Genomic DNA, 19896 nt, shown 5'->3' with positions numbered 1-19896 from the left:
AATGTGGCTTCCAATGTAGATGTATGTTTAATGTTAAAACATGATGTCAACCAAGTTTAATATGCAACGCAACTGTATACAATATATGCAGAAGGGGGTCCCTACTCAGTCTCTTTTTCAGCTTAGGGGTCCCTGGCCTAAAAAATGCTGAAGACCCCTGGTTTAAACTATTAGGGGCCTTCTTGCCGAGAAACTCTATCATTACTTTCAGCAAATAGGCAAATAAGTGTCTAAATGTCAGGTTCTCCATCAGGATAAATCAGCAGCAAAGACCTTATAAGTGGCCTTGCAGACGGGTTGACTGGGCCCTCATGGGTGCCTTGGTGGGGACAGTTTCTCACCTCTGAAACAGCAGCTTGATAAGGGTGCTGGTGGAGGCGGTGAAGGCCCTGTAGGTGGAGAGGAAGACACGGATGAAGTCGGGCTCCTGGTGCTCGTGGTCAAGCAGGTGGCTGAGCAGACGCTCCAGGGTGGCGGCCTTCAGCCTGCGGACCTTCACCGTGTGGTACTTGGCAAATGTTGTAGGGAGGTCTGCCGCGTCCAGGCTCTGGAGGATGGGCTCCCTGAGCAGCGTGACACCAAACACAGCCCCGTCCTCCTTCTCCTCCCCCCACTCTTGCACCGGGTCCTGCAGCAGAGAAACCAAGGTCATCAAGATCTGGCAAATAATCACCTAAATACACGATACAGCCTTCTGTTCTGCTTCACGAGATGGTAGATAACACAGACTTCATTGTGCAATGTGGCATATACAACATAAAAGGAACCCATACAATAATTTATTGTACCGAGAGGAACAAATAACACAACAAGAAACTTCTGCAAAGTTTTTCTGAATCCCCGGCAGTTATGGTGCTTTTTCGGCACCAGCTGCTTGACGTAATTACCGTGACAATAATACACATCTAGAACTCATGACGAATGAATTAAGCCTTCAGACGGAGTCAATTTGTTAAAAAAAAAACACCAAACTCAACGTCACTTAACCTCATTCTTGAGATTCTTCTTGCAACCCAGCCTTGAGCTCTGACTCAGACAGACACCTGGTGAATGGGCCCATCATTGGGCAAAGAAGCGTTCACTTGTTTATGTCCACAAACAAAGGGAGAGACAACATATTGAACCGTCACACAATTTTTTCCTCAATTTAATTCTAACTTTGGATCTGTTTAGATAGCAACATCGTTACGTTTCCCCTCAAACTACACATTACAAAACTGCAGAGAAACAAAAGAAATTGTCAAAGAGAGATCAGGAGGTTTTTCCTTTGACCTGGACCAACAAGTAACCACGTTTCACTGGATTTAAGTGTGAGGGATACGCTATCGCAATCATTATCACAGCATTAGCTCTCATATTGTCATATTGTTTTACTCTGTATTTTACACTAAAATGTTTTACTTGAAATATTATCAAGCATTGAATAGCTTGGGTTGTGACAGATATCAATCCATTTCTTATTATTTTACACACATGAGAGCTGTAAAAAAAACTACAGATGAAACCTTTGTCATATTTGGAGTGATGATGAACAATGATATTACAAAATGAACGGTACTAAGAGAGGGATTTTACTGTCACACCACAATGCAAGTTAGTAGAAGAAGGTAACAGCTAGATGCGTGGCAAGACAATCCATCTATAGGATACAACATGACATGTAACTGGACGGTCAACTATGTGTCCATCAAAGAAAAGCAAAGCTAGGGGCTGAGCTGTTGGCTGAGTCCTGCAGAGGCGCGGGTTCGAATCCCACCTGCTGCCCTTTACTCTATGTAATAAAAGGGAAAAGCACCAGAAAAAAATCTTAAAAATAAAGCAAAGCTATTTGATGCAAGATGTCCCATTATCTGTCCCTTCACTGTCTGATATTCAAATATAATTGTCTGGACTCAACAGTCAGTCAAAAGAACCCAGACAAGAATGTGGGGTTGTTGACAAAATGAAGCATGATGCTTCATGACTATGATATCTGGGTTTAGCCCCCTTTTCAGCAACTTTTCATCGCTTTGAAGTGAGACTGGACTTGTAGAAAACATGGTGGCAGTTTGTCCAAATACACCACAGACAGTTATATACTCACACGGTGTTATTTGGCACATACATGTAACAGAAGCAGACCATGCTTGAGAACAGCCGATATCACATGACAGAAACTCAGACAAAAACAGTTTGCTAGCTGCCTGACAAAATGCGACACTGGTGGACCTAGTTCTCTTTTTACATCATTGCATACATACATACATGGGATATACATGACTGAAACCAGTAACGTTATCTCAATGTGTCTGTCCGGGTGACCAGAGACGAGACAACAACGTCCACATATTGCTAGCAAGCTGACTGACCACACATGTAAAGTTAGATAATAAATAAATAAATAAATAAATGTTTGACAAAATGACATAGAAATGACAACACATTTCATTTAACCTACCATCGACAACTGCCATTTTCCCATGTTTGTCCTCTCTCTTTAAGAAAAGTTTTCCAAAACCTTGTGTCAGTAAACTCCTTTTGCAGCAGCCCAGGCAGAACTTAAGGAATTAGCACTGTACTGCGACAGCTCACTTCAGTCTGAATAATGTCGTTCATTTTTGAGAATTAATGGCACACAGCACGATAAAGTAAAGGATGAATTGTGTCCAGACGTAACAGACGAACAGCGACACGGGTTGACGGTGGATGGACCAGTTTTTGAGTGGGAGGACAAGTTGAAGGCTGTTTTGCATTGGGCGTGGCTCATGAGAGATGTGTGGGCGGTGCTAAGAGTACTGACCAATGAGGATAAGAAGGGGAAACGCACTACCTATTCTTATGCAGATTTTTAAAAATGAGGCTATGACTGAAAAGAATTGTTATTGATACTCATGGCACTATTACTACAAGCAGTGGGCTCTCTAAAAGAATAAGTTAGGCAAGGCAAGGCAAGGCAGCTTTATTTGTAGAGCACATTTCAGCAACAGGGCAATTCAAAGTGCTTTACACAAAATCAGTTAAACAGATAAAACACAAGTACAAACAGTTAAAATCATAAGCATAAAAAACTACTAAAACATGAATAGACAGTTAAAAACAAAATAGAAAACATTAGGACACATAAAACACAAGAATAAAAGTTACAGGGCAGCATAGAAATTTAAAGAAATGAGCATTCATTTAAGAAAGCACGCATCAAAAAGAAAGGTTTCAGCTGATATAAAAGAACGAGAGTAGCAGCGGATCTGCAGGTTTCTGGAGTTTATTCCAGATATGAGGAGCATAGAAACTGAAAGCTGCTCACCCTGTTTAGTTCTGACTCTGGGACAGAAGTAGACCTGCCAGAGACCTGAGAGGTCTGGGGGGGTCATAGTGTAGTAGCAGATTAGAAATGTATTTGGACCTAAACCGTTAAGGGATTATAAAACTAGCAAGAGTACTTTGAAATCAATTCTTTGAGACACAGGAAGCCAGTGTAAAGACTTAGAACTGGTGTGATGTGATCCAGTCTTTGGTCTTAGTGAGGACTCGAGCAGCAGCGTCTGAATCAGCAGCAGCTGTCTGATTGATTTTTTAGGAGGACCTGTAAAGACCCCGTTACAGTAGTCAAGTCTACTGAAGATGAAAGCATGGACCAGTTTTTCCAAGTCCTGTTGACACATAGTCCTTTAACCCTTGATATATTTTAAGGTGATAGTAGGCTGACTTTGTTGATTGATGTGGCTGTTAAAATTCAGGTCTGAGTGCCATGACTACACCAAGATTTTTGGCTTTGTCTGTTGTTTTTAAAATGTTGTTTGAAGCTGAGCGCAGACTTTTAATCGTTCCTCTTTTTTTCAAAAAATTACCACCTCAGTTTTTCCTTCTAAGTTAATTAAAAAGTTAGTGGGCTAATTAAAGGCATAATACATTACTTACTAAATTATTTACAGTTAAAGTTTATAATGTGTAACTGTTCCGTATTTAAATGTCTAAAAATGACTAGACCTATGTTAGATATTTTGTTGAGTTGTGTGCGTCCATTATCCCAAATATTTCCAACAATGTTCAAACCCAGAAGACATGTAATCTTAATCAAGGACACAATCGCTGCCGCCCATCAATGGACTCATATCCCCTTTGCACATGCATCAAACATTGCGGTTTACTGCCAGAAGCTGCCATAAAATTATTTTTTATCCAGTTTTAAGCCACATTTTTAGATCTTGGTTGTTTTTACTATACATTTTTAACTGGATGAAAGATTTCAGTCATGTGATCTAAAGTTATCAGAAAAACAGGCTTCTTTATTCAGCGTCCAGTCTGGCTGATCGGTTTGTTTTGGAGAGGAGGAGAGTTCTGCGTCTCCCGATGAAATCTCCTGAACATCTGAATCTTAAGTTATCAGAGGTAAAATCGGACTGTAAACGCACATGCATGTAGCGCTTTCTAGTCTTACTGCTATACTGCCATACAAGGTGCCACCTGCTTCTTAGAAGAAGAAAAACACACACACATATGGCACAGCATCAGGAGCAATTCAGGATTTAGTGTCTTGCCCAAGGACACATCAACACGGGACTGCAGGGTCTAGGATCAAACCATCAACCTTTTGTTAGGTAGGCAAGGACTCTACCACCTGAGACACAGCCACCCAAGGGCGCAAAGGTTAGCAGCAGCTCCTCCAATGACGAGCCGAACAGCGTCAGAAAAAAAACCTCCTGAACAATGAACACTGAAGGCATCCTAACTGTGAGAAACTAACTGCAATGACAGCGTTGCTCCATCTTTTGTTATGGTTTTGATTCAGAGACCCCTAGTGGCACAAAATTACATATTGTACATATAACTAAATATATATTGTCTTTGGTTTGTGGGTTTTGGATTAAGTTTTGTGTCAGCATGTCATGTGTAAAGCATTGTTTTAAATGCTGAATTATACAGATCCCACATTGCAGACCTACTAGGTCATTAATTTGAATTACAGCAAACAAAAGTTAAAACGTAGACATAACGACAATTTTCTCTTTTCCTCACAGAAATGGATGGCAGAGACAATACTATTACATTTGGCGTTCAAACATAAAAAAAAAGTTACATTTTCACTAATTTCAATTTAATTAAGCTCTCTGTCCATATCAATATCAAGAGGAGGCTTGCCAGCTTTAAACCTGCCTGTCAGGAAAACATAGTTTATAAAAACTTGGGGGATCATTTTCCAGGAAGAAATTCAATGCAAGATGCAAAAAGAGTGTTCTGTCTACTGAGTAGTTTCAGGCCAACATCGAAATGCTAGGAACTTTGCATTTCAGTGCCAATGCCTCTAAAGAATCCAGTCGGGACAGTTTTTCTCGACGGCCTCTTGCGTTCTGGGGCGTGTTGGGGACGTAGCATGTGAAACAGGTCTGTTCTGCTCCTTAACACTGACTTCGACATTGTGACTTCAAGAAAGGAATGCACAAGTGAAGAGCCTTCGGGAAACGGGGCATTTACTTACACTCAGAGACAAATCGACTAGCAGCAAATCATTACAATGACAATCTAAGCCGATGGGACGTCTTTAATCAGGCTGTCCATTACTCGCTAGTTCAAAGGAAAATAATGAGCTATTGTTTCTCTAATGAGTCTCCTTCCACTGAAATGAAAATCTACAAACATTCTGCCACGTTTTCCCATGTCATGATGTCACCCAGTCTCTCTACAGAGGCTCAATAAAAGGGCAGAGAAAGTGCCAGGAGAGATCTCAATTAGTACTCATTAGACACGTGAATGGATGATGAGGTGACAGGCGAGCAACAAGCAGAAGCATGCATGCATGCAAGATGATGCCGAAACATGCGGGTTGAAGTTGTGTGCTCAAAACCCAAAGCTCATTGTAGCTGGAAATACACAGCACACCCACATTATCACAATATACTTCCTGGAGTGCCCGCAGTGTCACTAAATGTCTGGTGCTGATGACGTCTTGAGTGTAAAAATGTTAAGCTGAACACGAAAAATTTCCCAGAGAGAAACCTGACGTAGACAATGACTCAATGCATGACAACTGTTCACAACATTGACAGAAGGACTGCCAGTCCCGCGTGGGACAAGAGACTCAGCTCCAGCACCACAGCGAGCAACTCCGAGCGCATCGCCGATCCAAGGATCCCACGGGATATCGGGATGCCTGATACTACCACTTCTATCAGAGGACACTCAATACAACAGGGAATCTAATCCAGGAAGGAGCCAATCAAAATGAACAATCATTCAGCAGTCTAATCATTTAAGATAGCACCACTACTGTACTTAAAGGTAGCAACACCCAGCCTCACTACATACACATTACTCCTGTTAGTGTTTTGTCAAGAAATCAATTACTAAACCAGGAAATCAAACAAACATCCTTTTGATAATTGATAAATTCCTCATCTATCAAGCAAAATGCCAAATATTTGCTTTGGAGGCAAAATAATTAGGCAATTACCGTTAATTAGTTGATCAGCAAAAAAATCGACAACAACTGTTGATGTATTATCGTAATTCTTAAAATTGATTAGTTTTTTTATTTTAAGCAAAAATGGTAAAATCTCACTGGCTCCTGCTTCTCAAATGTGAACATCTTTCTTTTCTAATTTTACAGACCAAACTATTACTTAGACTATTATTATTATTATTATTATTATTTGCTGGTTCTAGCGTAGGAAAAGTGACGATCGGCTGCTTTTCTTTTGCAGCCAAAATACCCTCAGGCATTTGAATGTGTTGCGTCTCATGCAGCCAAAACACATTTTAATTACCAGGCAACGTTTAACATCATATTACAATATGAATATTATATTAACTCCTACTTTCAGACATTTTAATGTTCTACTTATGATGAATCCTCCAGCCTCTGAGAGACCCTCCTACGTTTGGTGTGTGTGTGTGTCATCCACCATGCTCTGTTTGCCCAATAACCCAGGTTTTCACAGGGTAGATTTATGTGTTGGTTTGACTTCTTTGAATCATTTTCTTGACCCCCATACAACAAAATTAGAGTTTTAAATAAAGTGAGGTTTGAGGACACAGAGAGCAGATGTCATAGTTAACTGCAGCACAGGAACACGACAGGTGAATCCCGCATTGCTAATCTGGAGTTCAGGGCATACGGGTTCTGACTCACCTCGTACTGCCCATCAGTGTCCAACATCTGGAAGCTTACATTAAAACTGTACAGTAACCTCACGTCTATGTTTACTCTGCAAGAATGCAAAACCTGTTTCCAAATCCTATCCCAAAACAGAGATTACAGTATGTTTAAAACCACTGTGAATCTGGATGAGCTCTGATGAATGGAGTGATGATTCACCTAAGAGCTGGCTCCATTTAACTTAAAAGCAATTATGCAAATAGGCAAAAACATTCCTGAGATGCTGAACATAGCAGTCATAGTTGGCTTTGCATGTCTACAAGCAGGGAGGGTTTCCCATGTTACAGGGACAAAGCATGCATGTGCATCTTCAGTGGCAACGTGACTCACTCATTAAATAAAGGTGGGCTTTGTCACACGTGTTGGCCACTTTCTTTGATCAACTCACAGAAGAAGTCTTGAGTCTTATGTTCAGGGCATACGGGTTCTGACTCACCTCGTACTGCCCATCAGTGTCCAACATCTGGAAGCTGGTCAGCCACACACCGGGCTCTGTGTCCATGTGGACATCCACCCACTGACTCTGCCTGAGCCAAAGCAGATTCTTCATCCTGGCCACCCTACTGCGGAGGCCGCGGGACTCCCCTCCATCACCGCCTCCAAACACAGGAATAACGGTCCTCATCTCGTGTTGTGTGTCACGCTTACGGGCCCACACACAGCTTGTCAGATCTCTCCCACACCTGCTGCCTCATCTCTGCGCGGGAGGAGAGTGAAAACATTAGGAATAGTCACTCGCTGTAAAATGTTCTTGTAATTTCATGTTTTTTTACAACCATCAAAGAAGTATCCCAGTCAGATAGTTACATATTTAAACCTACTGTTCTGGGACAGAAATCGGGTTCAGTTATGAGCCTAACTCAGGTCATTAGGAGCAACACAGCACAATGATGTAAATGAAATGAAAAGGGCACATAAAACCTCTAAACTGACGCATAAAAATTAATTTTTTTTCTGAACTGATTGAGGAATCCTCTCTACAGCTTTACAAAAGCATATTGAGGACTGTCTCTCTGTCAGTACTGTTTTTACTGAGATGACAATACTGGAAAAGTGTAGACCTACATAATATTAACTTTATTTATAGGATCATTAATACAGTCTCAAATGGCTTCAAAATGGGTCCATCATGAGAACAATCACTGAAAATATGAAGACTACAATGAGGTACAGAATATGACTTTCAAGTCAATGTTCAATACCAATAAAATACATTTCTTTAAAAACAAAAAGGTACAAAATCCACATTATTCAATGACATGTAGCTATTGAGAGCAATGTTTCCTCAACGAAACCCCAAATCTTAACATTCCAAACGTACTTTGAATACAATTAAAAACCCTATAAAAAGACAAATAGTTACTTTACCATAACCTTGCTTGTCGCGAATCTGCGTCTCCTGAGTCCTGATGAAGTTCAGTCCGGCAGCCACAATAGTCAGAGACAGTGTAGAGACAGTCAGTGTCCAACTTGGATGGAAGAGACTCTGGCATGCATCACTGAGGACTGATTGTTCTTTGTGTTTGTGGGTGGATAATGCTCTATGCGCATGTTTACGTGGGTGGGTGTGTGTTGGACTGGCCTCCTTCTGTTGGCTGTACACTGTAATATATAATGTGTCCCTTTTTTGATTTCATTTCACATCCCATCATTCCAGTTCACTAACCACCTCATTAGAATAAAAGCACAAACTCTCTTCACCATCACTACAACAGTGTGGAGTGACATACAAACACTGAAGGCAGCACACATATTGATGGTTAGATTCTGCTTACAGAAAGTGCACAGACATGCGTCATCCACATTATTATTTTTCTTTCAGTGTGACTCTAGTTAGCTAATTTGAACTGGCTGATGATATTAAAAGAGTTTGTTGAAACCTGTTAAAGGCCGAAATGTTTCTTACCTGAGGTTGGGTAACAGTGCGCTGTTCAGACAGGGTGCGTCTATAAAAACGTGACAAATTCGCCATTTAAAACATCCACAGACTGCTGATACGTGTTAAATTGGAGGCCGGGGATCCCTCCTCACGCTGCTGGCAGCGATTCAAAATCTGCACCAGGACGCGCAGGCCCGCCTCCTCTCACTGATTGGTCGATCCGCTAAAAAAAAAGCAACAACAACATACCATCTGCAGCAGGTGATGTTAACCTGCACCTACAGATAAACACGCATACATATCTATAAAATAGGGATATTCACACACAAACACGCACAAACACACAAACTTTCTTCACAGGCATCTTACAAAGACACATAAAACAAAAGAAGGGGGAAAAAAGATCCTATGGTTTCTCTGGCCAGCCTGTATATTATCAGTGTCCAACATGATGGAGGTTCTCTCAAGGCTGTGGGACATTCAATCAAACTGTATTTATGATAATGTTTAATATTTGATGTGCTATTTGTGTGATGAGTAACAAGTACAATAGTTAAACCTGTAATGTAGCTTGGTTAGCTTTGGTCTTTGTTTGGTATTACAGTATAAGGCATATCAGGGTCACTATGAAAATAAAAAATACACTACTTTCGACGCATACACCGTTTTTCCTTTATGTGCTATTTATAGTTTGTTTTGTTTAATTTTTATATTTTTATCCCTTATTGAAATTGTTTTCTTTTTTTCTTATCTTTTGTGAGAGCTTGGACGAGTGTGTCACGAGTCACAATCAAATTTCCTTCTTTTACATGAAACTTTATTTTCTTTGTCAACTTCTGTGTGGCCATTGCAGTTTTGCCCCTGACCTTGCCCCAGGTTGTCTGTCTGGTTACACCCTATACACTGTGTACACTACTCTATATTTAATTGTTGGTAACTGGGGCAGCTGCAATTATTAGACAATTAAAAACAGTGTACATCATAAGGTTACCTTCTGACATTTTGGCACAAAGTATTATTGATAGATAGATAGATAGATAGATATTGTCCCAGGGGGAATTTGTTTAGGTATATGGACACATAGAAACAAGCACATTACCAAACAACAGTGACACCATATTTGTATTGTTCTTTCAATAACTCAAAACGTGTTCCACCTAACACCCAACAGCTGGCTCCATCCACCTTAAAGCATTTAAGCAAAGAGGCACAACCCTTTCTGAGATTCTGATCATAACAGAAGTAGGTGGCGCCTCATATCTACAAGCAGCGGACGTTTTACGCAGGGACAAAGCATGCATGTGCATCTAAAGTGTCAATGTGATTCACCATCAAATAAAGGCAGGATTTGACACAGGTGTTGGCTTTCAGTGACCTGCACCATGTCTGTAAGCTAAAACCCCTGACATTCACAATGAGTAGGTTTCGATCAGCTAGACAATGGAAGAGAACACCTATGGACACAAGTTACCCGTTCTGCCAACGTACAGACATTTATTGTAAAAGAAAGTACAATAAACGATAAAAAAGTGAATGCAATTTTTATTGGCTTCCCATGAGGCAGAGGGTGGAATTCTGAAAAGGTGAAAAATTAATAGGCAGAGAAATAACTGTTGATGCAACATTGACACCTGACGGAGAACATTACTGTTGTCAAAACACATCCACTTCTACAAGTAACCAGCTTTAAAGAAACAAACATCTAGGATGGTTCTTAATTTTTCTTGAGTCTTGGGACTGTGGTGTTGTTTCAGAATTTGCCCTTCTTCTTCTTCCAGGGCTTCTTCTTGTTATTGGAGTCGATGATCATCAGAGACTGGCGCTTCAGTGCCTCACGTGAGATGACGTCAGCCTCGTCCTCTTCACTGTCGTCCTCTGAGACCCAAATGGTGACAGTTTAGACTCTGTGTGTGTCTGTGTGCGTGTGCGTATGTGTGTGTGTGGCTCCCAACTCACCGTCATTGAAGATGTCCAGTCTTTGGTCGTCAGGCAGCTTGACGCGGATGTTGTAAGCTGGCAGTTTCCCCTCAATCCTGACATAGAACTGCTCAGAGAAACAAAAAGGAAATAATAAATGATTACCATCAAACATTTATTTGCCATCGTAGCTTATAATATTCAATATTATTCTTCAAAGTCCCCTATATCCATGAAATCCTAGTGTATGTAGGTCTGTTCATGCAGGAAACATTGCAAAACTGATCAAAAGTGTAGCCTATTGATTTTTCAAGTCTTGTAATATAAACAGAATTTCACAAATATCTAAAGGACATTAAATTAGTGTGAGGCCAGTTAAGAAACAGAAAACTTTAAAAGAGCCAGTTGAAGTTGTAGGAATGGATGTACTGTACTTCTCTATGGTATAGGTGCAAGCTGTTTGACCAGGACAGCCAAGCAGTTTCTAACAGTACCGGTCATGCAAACAAGGCTGCATTGATTTACTTTTTTTTTTTTTAAAGATCAGCTCATGTGGACGTCACTTACAAAGATTATGCCTTCTAAAACTGCGTCTGAGAGTAAAAAAGTCAATGTCATTAGCAAAATGGCCCACACACTGTTAAGTGTTTCCTATGGTACACGCTGATATCCTTTGTTCTCAAACAGAGAAGGTGCTGCCGAGTGTTAGTAATCAAGAACAAACACTTCAGGTGGCTCTAATGGCTGCCTTTCCATTCAGATAAGCTATGCTAGCACAGCAGCATGCGTGCATACGTTCAGCCACGCAGCGTTCATTTGTCGCCCCGTGCAATGTAGGCTTAAACAAGAGCCACAATGTGCCCATTGCCAAACTGCATTTATAATTAAAAGTTAGTCAATTCTCAAACCAGAATTAAAAATGAAATATTAATTATAATAGGGTTTGGGGAATCAGTTTCTGGAACCATTTCATCAGTTACAGAGATATGTATGTTAGTCACACAACCTTCAAGTCACCAGAGACACCCTTCGCTTTCACGTCATTTCTCTTCTGTCTGTGGATTGGTACAATTGCTCAACAAGCAAGCAGGCTAAGAAACCAACCTAAGCAGTGTGTTCTTTCTGTCTGGCTATGTCCCCTATGTCCTAGTACTCCTAGTGTTTCACCCTATGCTACACATACCCCCTACACACAACAAACAGCGCTGGCCGCTGTCATTAAAACTGTACAGTAACCTCACGTCTATGTTTACTCTGCAAGAATGCAAAACCTGTTTCAAAATCCTATCCCAAAACAGAGAATACAGTGTGTTTAAAACCACTGTGAATCTGGATGAGCTCTGATGAATGGAGTGATGATTCACCTAAGAGCTGGCTCCAATTAACTTAGAAGCAATTATGCAAATAGGCAAAAACATTTCTGCGATGCTGAACATAGCAGTCATAGTTGGCTTTGCATGTCTACAAGCAGGGAGGGTTTCCCATGTTACAGGGACAAAGCATGCATGTGCATCTTCAGTGGCAACGTGACTCACTCATTAAATAAAGGCGGGCTTTGTCACACGTGTTGGCTGCACCATGTCTCTAAGATAAAATGGTTCCATCAGCAGGACAATGCTGGTTGGTTAGAGTTTGTCAGATTAAAATGAATCTTGTCCCAACAAGTGTCATTTCACACTTTAGGTGTTTATAGGCTTGCTTCTGCTGAGGCCACTTTCTTTGATCAACTCACAGAAGAAGTCTTGAAAATGCAACGCAACGAAGTGCGATCTCAGCAAATAATTCACCCTTATGGGTGAGGATAATGTGAACTGGGAGGATAAATCTAAGAAGAAAAAAGTAATACTGATTACAGAGAAATTTCACGTGAAACAATTAATAGCCGGTCCAACAAGAATTGAAAAACATTCCAGTACACAAATTGATGTAATATTTACTAACAAAAAATAGATTCAAGAACAACTAAGCCAAAGAGCCTCCCAGACATACCTAAAGCTAGGTGAGAAGAATGTCAGTGAAGTAAACAGCATGAACTGGGACCATGGCTGTAACACCTTCAGCCTTAGAATCAATTCCGTGAGGGAACGATATTGTGACATAAACTAGAAGAGACACTGACATGCTGATTTATAAAGGTTTAAGAAACAAAGTTATCCAAGAGGCAAGATGTGCTAAATCTCGTTTTTTATCTCATTATATTGAATGAGGAAAAGGCAACAGTAAATTGATCTGGAAAAACATTAATAATCTCACAAGTAGGACTTAGAAATAATAAATACATAATTTTTTCTTGAGTCTAGAGTCCATATGAGCTAGGAAACAAAAAGGATATTATTTAGATGCTACAGGCCAGATTTCTTTGAGCAGTTAGAGACTAATAAGTGAACAAAAGAATCAGCGCCTTAACAAGCAGCAAATGTAGAGATGCTTTCCAGTCTGATACTCACAACATGTATCTCGGCCAATAACATTGTTGTTTTTTGTTATTATTTTTCAATAGAAACATAACGCTTAAACAATATACAAAAAATACAAAAGATACAACTTTAACTCTTGACGTGGGGAGCGCTTTAGCTCTTTTTGTGTTTTGCTTGGAAAAATTGGAAGTCCATGTAGCAAATGAGAGAATGGATCAAAACCCCTTTAGATAATGGAGATGGGCAATCAGTCAACGACAGAAACGACTTGACCAATCAGATTTGACTCACCTCCTCTTCCTCCATCTCCTTCATTATAGCAGCCAAATCCTTTCCGTGAAGCTCCTCCTGTAGTGATAGCAACTTCAGCTCACACTGGGTCAACAGCTCCACCACAAATTCATCTGAGTCTGGAGACACATCAGCCACTGTGTCCTCACTCTGGAGAGAAATGGAAGAAGGGTGTACACAAATACGCTTGCTTGTCACCAAACATCCTGATAGGTAAAGAATTCAAACTAAAGACGTATGGGTTGATGGGGAAAAGAAAATGAACACGTATTACAAATATGACGGCTGATTAAACCCTGGAGGTTAAACCTACGGTCGTGATGGTTGAAGTTGTATTTACCAGTGTGATGTGTTGAAGTTTGTCTGCGAGATGCTCCACTCCGGCTCGGACAGTACCGAGGGCTTTAACGAGCCACTCCAGGCGCTCTTTACATGCATCACACTTCTGCTGTTGGGCCTGCAGTTGCTGCTCACACTCCTCCAGCATCTGTCTGTCACTACCAAAACACACACAGAGAAAGAGTCAAGGCTTGAGAATAAACCTTACACAGCTGCATACACAACGCCGTTGATCCTCAACTACTGTCTGAGTGTCTCACCTGGAGAGTTTAGCCTCTCCAGAATATTTCATATCCTGGAAATGTTGGTTCAGAAGCTCCTTCTGCTCCTTCAGCTGCTGCAGCACCTTTTCATTCTCTTTCCTCAGCTGCTCCAGATGTTGGTGGGTCTCCTTTTGTGTGATGAAGCGCTCCACTATCTCCTACACATGAGAAGAAGAAAAACATACATGTAAACGCAATGTACAGCGTATGTGTGAGAATCCACAGCTGGTACAGCCAATACTTTTCTTTCCACATCCATACCTGTATATCTGTGACTCCGGTGGCCTCCTTGATGCGTTGGAAGGCCTCCTCAAAGGAGGAGATGGCCTTCTCCTCTTCCCCTGCCATCCTGGGGGTGCTGCGCTGGGCCTCACTGCTCAGCTCGTCTGGCTGCATAGTTGTTCTCTGAGCCTAAAGATGGCAGAGATTATTAAAACTCAAAACATTCATTAATCATTTCACTCTACAGATTGCCTCTGTTTTGAATGAAACTATATATATATACAGTATCTATGTGTATAAGTGTACATGTATATACCATCATCTGTATCTCACCCTTCTATCAACTTTTTCAGCATGGGCCTTGCGCTCGTCAACTTTTCTCCTGTAGCTTGCTATAATATGCTCTCTCTCCTTGCGCTCCTTGTAGAGCAGTTCCTCCTGCTGCTGTAATTCAACCTAGCAGGAAGACGAAGGGAAAAAGTGTGTAACTTTGTTTTGGGGGGAAAAAAGTACAGTACAGTGATAAGGTAGACTTAATTATCTGTATTTGCAAGTTGTATTGCGGTATATGCAGCAGCATTAAAAAAACAACTGAGTAAACACTGAAAAAGCCATTGCAACTGCTTTACTTGTGAGTCATTTAACTTAATAATGATTAGTGACTCATCCTTGTGACGCATTTATTAGAAACATGCGTGTCGCGAACTCCTAGCATAGGAGGTTGAAGGTCACCTTAGCAGCTTCTTTAGAAAGCTGGGCGTTGTTGTTCATGACCTGCATGTTTTGAAGCTCCTCTCTGTGCTTCAGGATTTCTGCCTCCAGACTGTCCAACTGGCCATGGAAAGTCAGACTCTCCTCCTGAAGCGGTGACAGTGGAAAAGTGAGGGGTAGAAAGAGAAAGGACAAGAAATATGGATGCAAGGGGCAGCGGGTGTTTAGAACATTAAAAGTATAAGATCACAAGAGGACTGTTGCAACACTGTGTCCAGGACCACCTCAGGAAATATTACTGGCTGATCATTACAGTAGGTTGTGATCTAGAAATGAAAGCCTGAAAGCTTGATCTATTAATGCACTTCAGTTGCACCGGATAAGCCCATTAACCAAATATAAAAATGTAACTGTAAGGAGATTTAAGTGCATTGTCGAGTATTGGGAATATCTGTTTACATATCACAAACAGAATTGGATATCAAAGGAACAACAAAGAGTCTTAGCACAGGCATCACAGCAGGGTTCAAAATTAACACAATCTACTAGCAAAAAGTTGGTAAAATATGCAATTGGCTGGTATATTTGCTTCACTCACCAGCCCAAAAAAAACATGGTAATCTATTAAGTGGCTGGAAAAAATTGAACATTCACTAGCCATTTGGCTGGTGGACAAAAAACTTCATTTTGAACCCTGCATCACAGCATCCATTTTTTCTTCACATGACACCTGGAGGAAATTATAAGCAGGCTGTACAAAACACTGATGATGAAGTACTTTTACTCTGATAAGGGTGTCTGCTGATGCACATAGACTGTATGATAATGCATAGTTACCATATTTATACATACGTATACATCTACAGCAGCTCAGCAGAATGACACAAACCATTATGGGAGGTGGTGCTGACAATACCCCTGCAACATGTCAAGCAATGTTGAGTACAAACATTATTCAGAGGCTAACAATGTGTATGTTGGATAAACCTGCAGGTGACTTTTGAGTTTCTGATAGTTAGTCATGATGTTCTCAGCTTCTTTGCACTTAAACTGGGTCTTCTCCAGACTGTTCTCCAGCGCCCGCAGCTTCTGCAGACACACAAACGCACACATTGTTTAAAAAGTGTTCTATTCTGTCATGTACTTCATGAGAGTGAACATTAGAACAAAAAATGAAAAATAGATTTTCATGTTTTGCACATTTCGGCATGAGCTTAAGAAGTAACCACCATGGCATCTTCCTCTTGTTTCTGTGCACGAGCATCGGCAGACGGTGCTCCGCTGCTACCCTCTGGTTTCATTCTCTGATATCTCATCTTCAGCTCTTCTAGGCGACGCTGGTGGGTCTGGGTGGTGTGTTTAAGGGCATTGAGACGCTTCATCTTGGACAGCACCCTCTGGTCAAGCGTCAATAGGGCTGCCTGAGAAAAGAGTAATGACAGGGAGAGTGTGTGAGTGCACAAGAGAGACAGTGAGGGGAAAGTTGTGTTCTTGCAATTGGTGAAAATTGTCCAAAAATATAATTTTATAGTCCACTACTATGAACTTTATACAAATTATGTCATATTAATAATTAGAGTGAACAACAATGCGGCTATGAACCGTGAATCGTACAGTATTTATGGTCCTTCCTCTCACCTTCCCTGACATGTTGCGGTAGGCATCCTTCTCCAACCCTCTGTTTTGAAAGGCCGCTTTGATGATATTTTTATCACCCTGGGAGACAAGACGCCAAAATGGAAAAAGATGGAAGTAAGTCGGATTATCATGACTTGTGTGACGTTGCGCCTGTTTTCTTTGACTAGGATATGTGAGGACAGAGCAGAAGCAACTAAGCTGGGAACGTTGCCTCTGTTTATGGGACTTACAGAATTCACGTCTGCCAGCTTTCTGCACAGCCTCTTGTTCTCCTGCCTCAGCTGGCGGATGGTATCTCTGTTCTTCTTTATGGTGGACTGAGAACTCTCATAGTATGCAGTTCTGTCGCCCTCTGGTGGACACATTCACAGTTACACTAACACTAGCTACATTAAGGTTTGCCGACTTATTATGCATTAATAACACAGCAAGTTGCTGTTTTTTTTACATATTTAGTTATGGGGTTAACAGTGGCTAGACATGGCAACCTCAATATAGCAGCTAGCAAAGTACGCGTCCTTCCGCATGAACTGAAAAGCGACGCGCAGACTAATTACTTGGTAAACAAACTTACCCAGAAGTTGGATTTTTCGCTGCATCTCCGTTATTTGGTCATGCAGCGGAGGTTTCATTGCGTCGGCACTAAACGGCATTTTCCCGCTTCGTTGTTGTTGAACACAATTAACGCTGACGAAGAAAATTCGCACTCAATCGGTGTTAGCTTGACCTGAAAGAAGACCACCTCTGGTAGGCTCCAGTGTTGCCTAGCAACCTGTACACGTACGCTAAAGTGAGGCTCTGATAAGTTTCACATTAACCCTTTCGAGGCACTGTGGTGATTAAAGCTTAAGCTATAAAATAATAAATAATAAATGGTAAATACAATACATTACTCACTTAGGGACATGTCCCCTTTTTAGTTACTAAATATTTAATTCAACCATTTAACAGTTTATTTATTTTAGAAGTGCCATTAAATAGCCTAGGAAAATGACTAAGTATGCTATGCTGCTCCTGTAAAACAGTGATAAACAAAGGCTTGCATAAGGACAGAGGACGCATTCAGCCTATACAATTTTTTGTCCTTTAAACACTGACATGGGAACACAAACTTTTATTAGTTTACAACAAAATGCAAGGTTGTCTTTTACAAACTCAAAATTTGCATATTAGCCTAATCATGGATATACAGTATATTATGTGCAAAATATTGACAAAAAATAACACAAGCTGTTCACACAAACAATTACGACTGCATATTCAAGTTAAAGCACTTGGTTCATTTGTAATTTCTTAAAGCTTGGAGTGTCATACTAAGCTTTTAATCGCAATTTAGCAACTTTGCTTTGGTGAGCTAATTTCCAACAGTGCAATATGCTTACTTAAACTGAAAAAGCACAGCTTTATTTATATATATCAACATCTGTCATGAAAGGGAGATCTAATTTGAAAGAAACTGGACCCTTTAAAGATTCAACAAAAACTGCATGACAAAATACACACAAAGTGACAAAAAGACCTAAATTTACAATAAAAACACCTGTGGCAAAGCAAACTGTTGCTTAAATTAACTAGTTATCATTTGAAAGTCAAGCTTACAAATTCCTTCCAGTATAAAATCCTACTTGGGAAAATACAGGGAGTCAATGAGCTTTGTAAGGCTTTGTAACTACATACCAAAGGATCAATAATATCCAACAGACAACATAAATGAATCTCATTTGGCAGCATTACACCAACATACTGTTACATACATAATGTAGCACAGGAAAACACTGAAATATCTCCTTAATCTCTTATTTTTAATTTACACACACACACACACACACACACACACACACACACACACACACACACACACACACACACACACACACACACACACACACACACACACACACACACACACACACACACACACACACACACACACACACACACACACACACACACACACACACACACACACACACACGACTTAATCTAAAGATTTGGCCTGTTCATTGGTCTTGTTTAGGAGGCTGAGCAGGTTCTGCGACATGAAATACGGCCTCTCTGCTGATCCATCGTTGCGCTCCAGATCCTCCACTGTGACATGGACAGAAGCGGGTGAGGAACAACATCAGCATGCTAACACTCAAGAGTCATTTAACCAGTCTTGCATTCATAAATTGTCCATGAATAGTCTGTTTTGCCTTTCATCTGACAACAATAATTTAACATAGCCCTTCACGGAAGGGAGAACCAAAAGAGACACCAAGCTGTAAAGCAGTGTTTGGCTGCCATCTCTGGTTTAACATGTCAGGTCCCTTGGGTGTGATCAGAAGTGTGCTGTGTTGTCCCGGTAACCACAACCAACAGTAATGCCCCCTGGGGCTGTAACGATACACCAAACTTTGGTTTGGTTCACTTCGTTTTTTGACCCACGATTCGATACAAACCTCGATTGTTTTTTTTCTTCTTTTTTTGGGGGGGGGGGACGTCCCTTAGTAAACGTAATACAACATTTTTTCTGCCACATGGCATTTTTTTGTCATTGATTACATCCCAGTTTGGAACACAGTAATACAACAGATACCTTTATATTGATTGATTTCAATGTTGATCGAGTACCTTAAATTAATGTTTTCAAAATCGTTTCGGTGGTTCATTAAGTAACCATTACTTGTTTTGAAGGCTGAGTGGTACTCCCTTGACAAGTCAAGGTTCTTTAACATGTTAAATTGTTGGAGTGCCCCTTTAAGACTAAATCAAAGTCCTGGCTGATTTTGTTGGACATGAAAACTCACCTGCCTCCAATACGCCAAACCGCCTTAAAACCCACACAACAGAACTACTACGATTAAATACAATCACTTTTAATCAAGATTTACATCCAATAAATATGGAATGTCATCAGCAATTTCATTGGGAAATCAACTTACATCTTTCCCGGTGACAAACAAGAAAAAAGGGTACAAAAGCATTCAGAGGATTAAGATGTTAGTTGCGAGCATTCAGAAGGCCATGTCAACACCATGCAGCACTTAGACAGAGAGAGGATAGGGACAGAGCAAGGCAGGTGGGTCAGTAATCAACTGGGGAGGT

At 40.7% G+C, this 19896-nt stretch overlaps 3 protein-coding genes across 6 annotated transcripts in view; all 3 read right to left on the bottom strand.

Moving 5' to 3' along the window:
• Window positions 1-8665, bottom strand: part of rgl3a (ral guanine nucleotide dissociation stimulator-like 3a) — a 22760-nt gene extending 14095 nt beyond the window's left edge. For 2 of the 3 annotated variants that reach the window (XM_032527315.1, XM_032527325.1), the window contains exons 1-3: window positions 8501-8665; window positions 7569-7827; window positions 342-628 (exon numbers count right to left, since the gene is read on the bottom strand). In XM_032527315.1, coding sequence (XP_032383206.1) covers window positions 342-628; window positions 7569-7757 — 476 coding nt within the window. In that variant the 5' untranslated portion in view covers window positions 7758-7827; window positions 8501-8665. Of the gene's footprint in view, window positions 1-341; window positions 629-2437; window positions 2685-7568; window positions 7828-8500 lie in introns of those variants that run through there. The other variant, XM_032527334.1, reaches the window with a different exon arrangement.
• A 1871-nt stretch (window positions 8666-10536) lies between these two features.
• odad3 (outer dynein arm docking complex subunit 3) lies at window positions 10537-17618 on the bottom strand. Of its 2 annotated transcripts, none has more exons than XM_032527440.1 (13): window positions 17384-17618; window positions 17040-17161; window positions 16810-16887; window positions 16401-16592; window positions 16159-16257; window positions 15193-15318; window positions 14794-14916; window positions 14500-14649; window positions 14236-14396; window positions 13977-14133; window positions 13637-13786; window positions 10968-11055; window positions 10537-10886 (listed from the first exon to the last, which is right to left on the bottom strand). In XM_032527440.1, exons 1-13 carry the CDS (start codon window positions 17460-17462, stop codon window positions 10762-10764), a joined length of 1650 nt encoding a protein of 549 aa, XP_032383331.1. In that variant the 5' UTR covers window positions 17463-17618; the 3' UTR covers window positions 10537-10761. The 2 variants fall into 2 exon arrangements, with proteins under 2 accessions (XP_032383331.1, XP_032383325.1); XM_032527434.1 differs by having other exon boundaries at window positions 16159-16260; window positions 17384-17616.
• A 266-nt stretch (window positions 17619-17884) lies between these two features.
• Window positions 17885-19896, bottom strand: part of slc44a2 (solute carrier family 44 member 2 (CTL2 blood group)) — a 20239-nt gene continuing 18227 nt past the window's right edge. The window contains exon 22 of the mRNA XM_032527302.1: window positions 17885-18897. Coding sequence (XP_032383193.1) covers window positions 18788-18897 — 110 coding nt within the window. The 3' untranslated portion in view covers window positions 17885-18787. The remainder of the gene's footprint in view (window positions 18898-19896) is intronic.

The sequence above is a fragment of the Etheostoma spectabile genome, chromosome 2 (genome assembly GCF_008692095.1).
Source record: "Etheostoma spectabile isolate EspeVRDwgs_2016 chromosome 2, UIUC_Espe_1.0, whole genome shotgun sequence".
Lineage (NCBI taxonomy): Eukaryota > Metazoa > Chordata > Actinopteri > Perciformes > Percidae > Etheostoma > Etheostoma spectabile.
The sequence above is the reverse complement of the archived record's forward strand: the minus strand, read 5'-3'. Positions and strand labels throughout refer to the sequence as shown.

What these genes read in the sequence shown, in the direction of transcription:
- odad3 (XM_032527434.1), bottom strand. Translation starts at nt 17,462, where the DNA reads ATGCCGTTTAGTGCCGACGCAATGAAACCTCCGCTGCATGACCAAATA. An exon ending in GGAGAGGCTAAACTCTCCAG is followed by an intron (nt 14,134 to 14,235) that starts GTGAGACACTCA and finishes GTGTTTTGGTAG; the next exon opens with TGACAGACAGATGCTGGAGG. An exon ending in ACTGGACATCTTCAATGACG is followed by an intron (nt 10,887 to 10,967) that starts GTGAGTTGGGAG and finishes TTTGGGTCTCAG; the next exon opens with AGGACGACAGTGAAGAGGAC.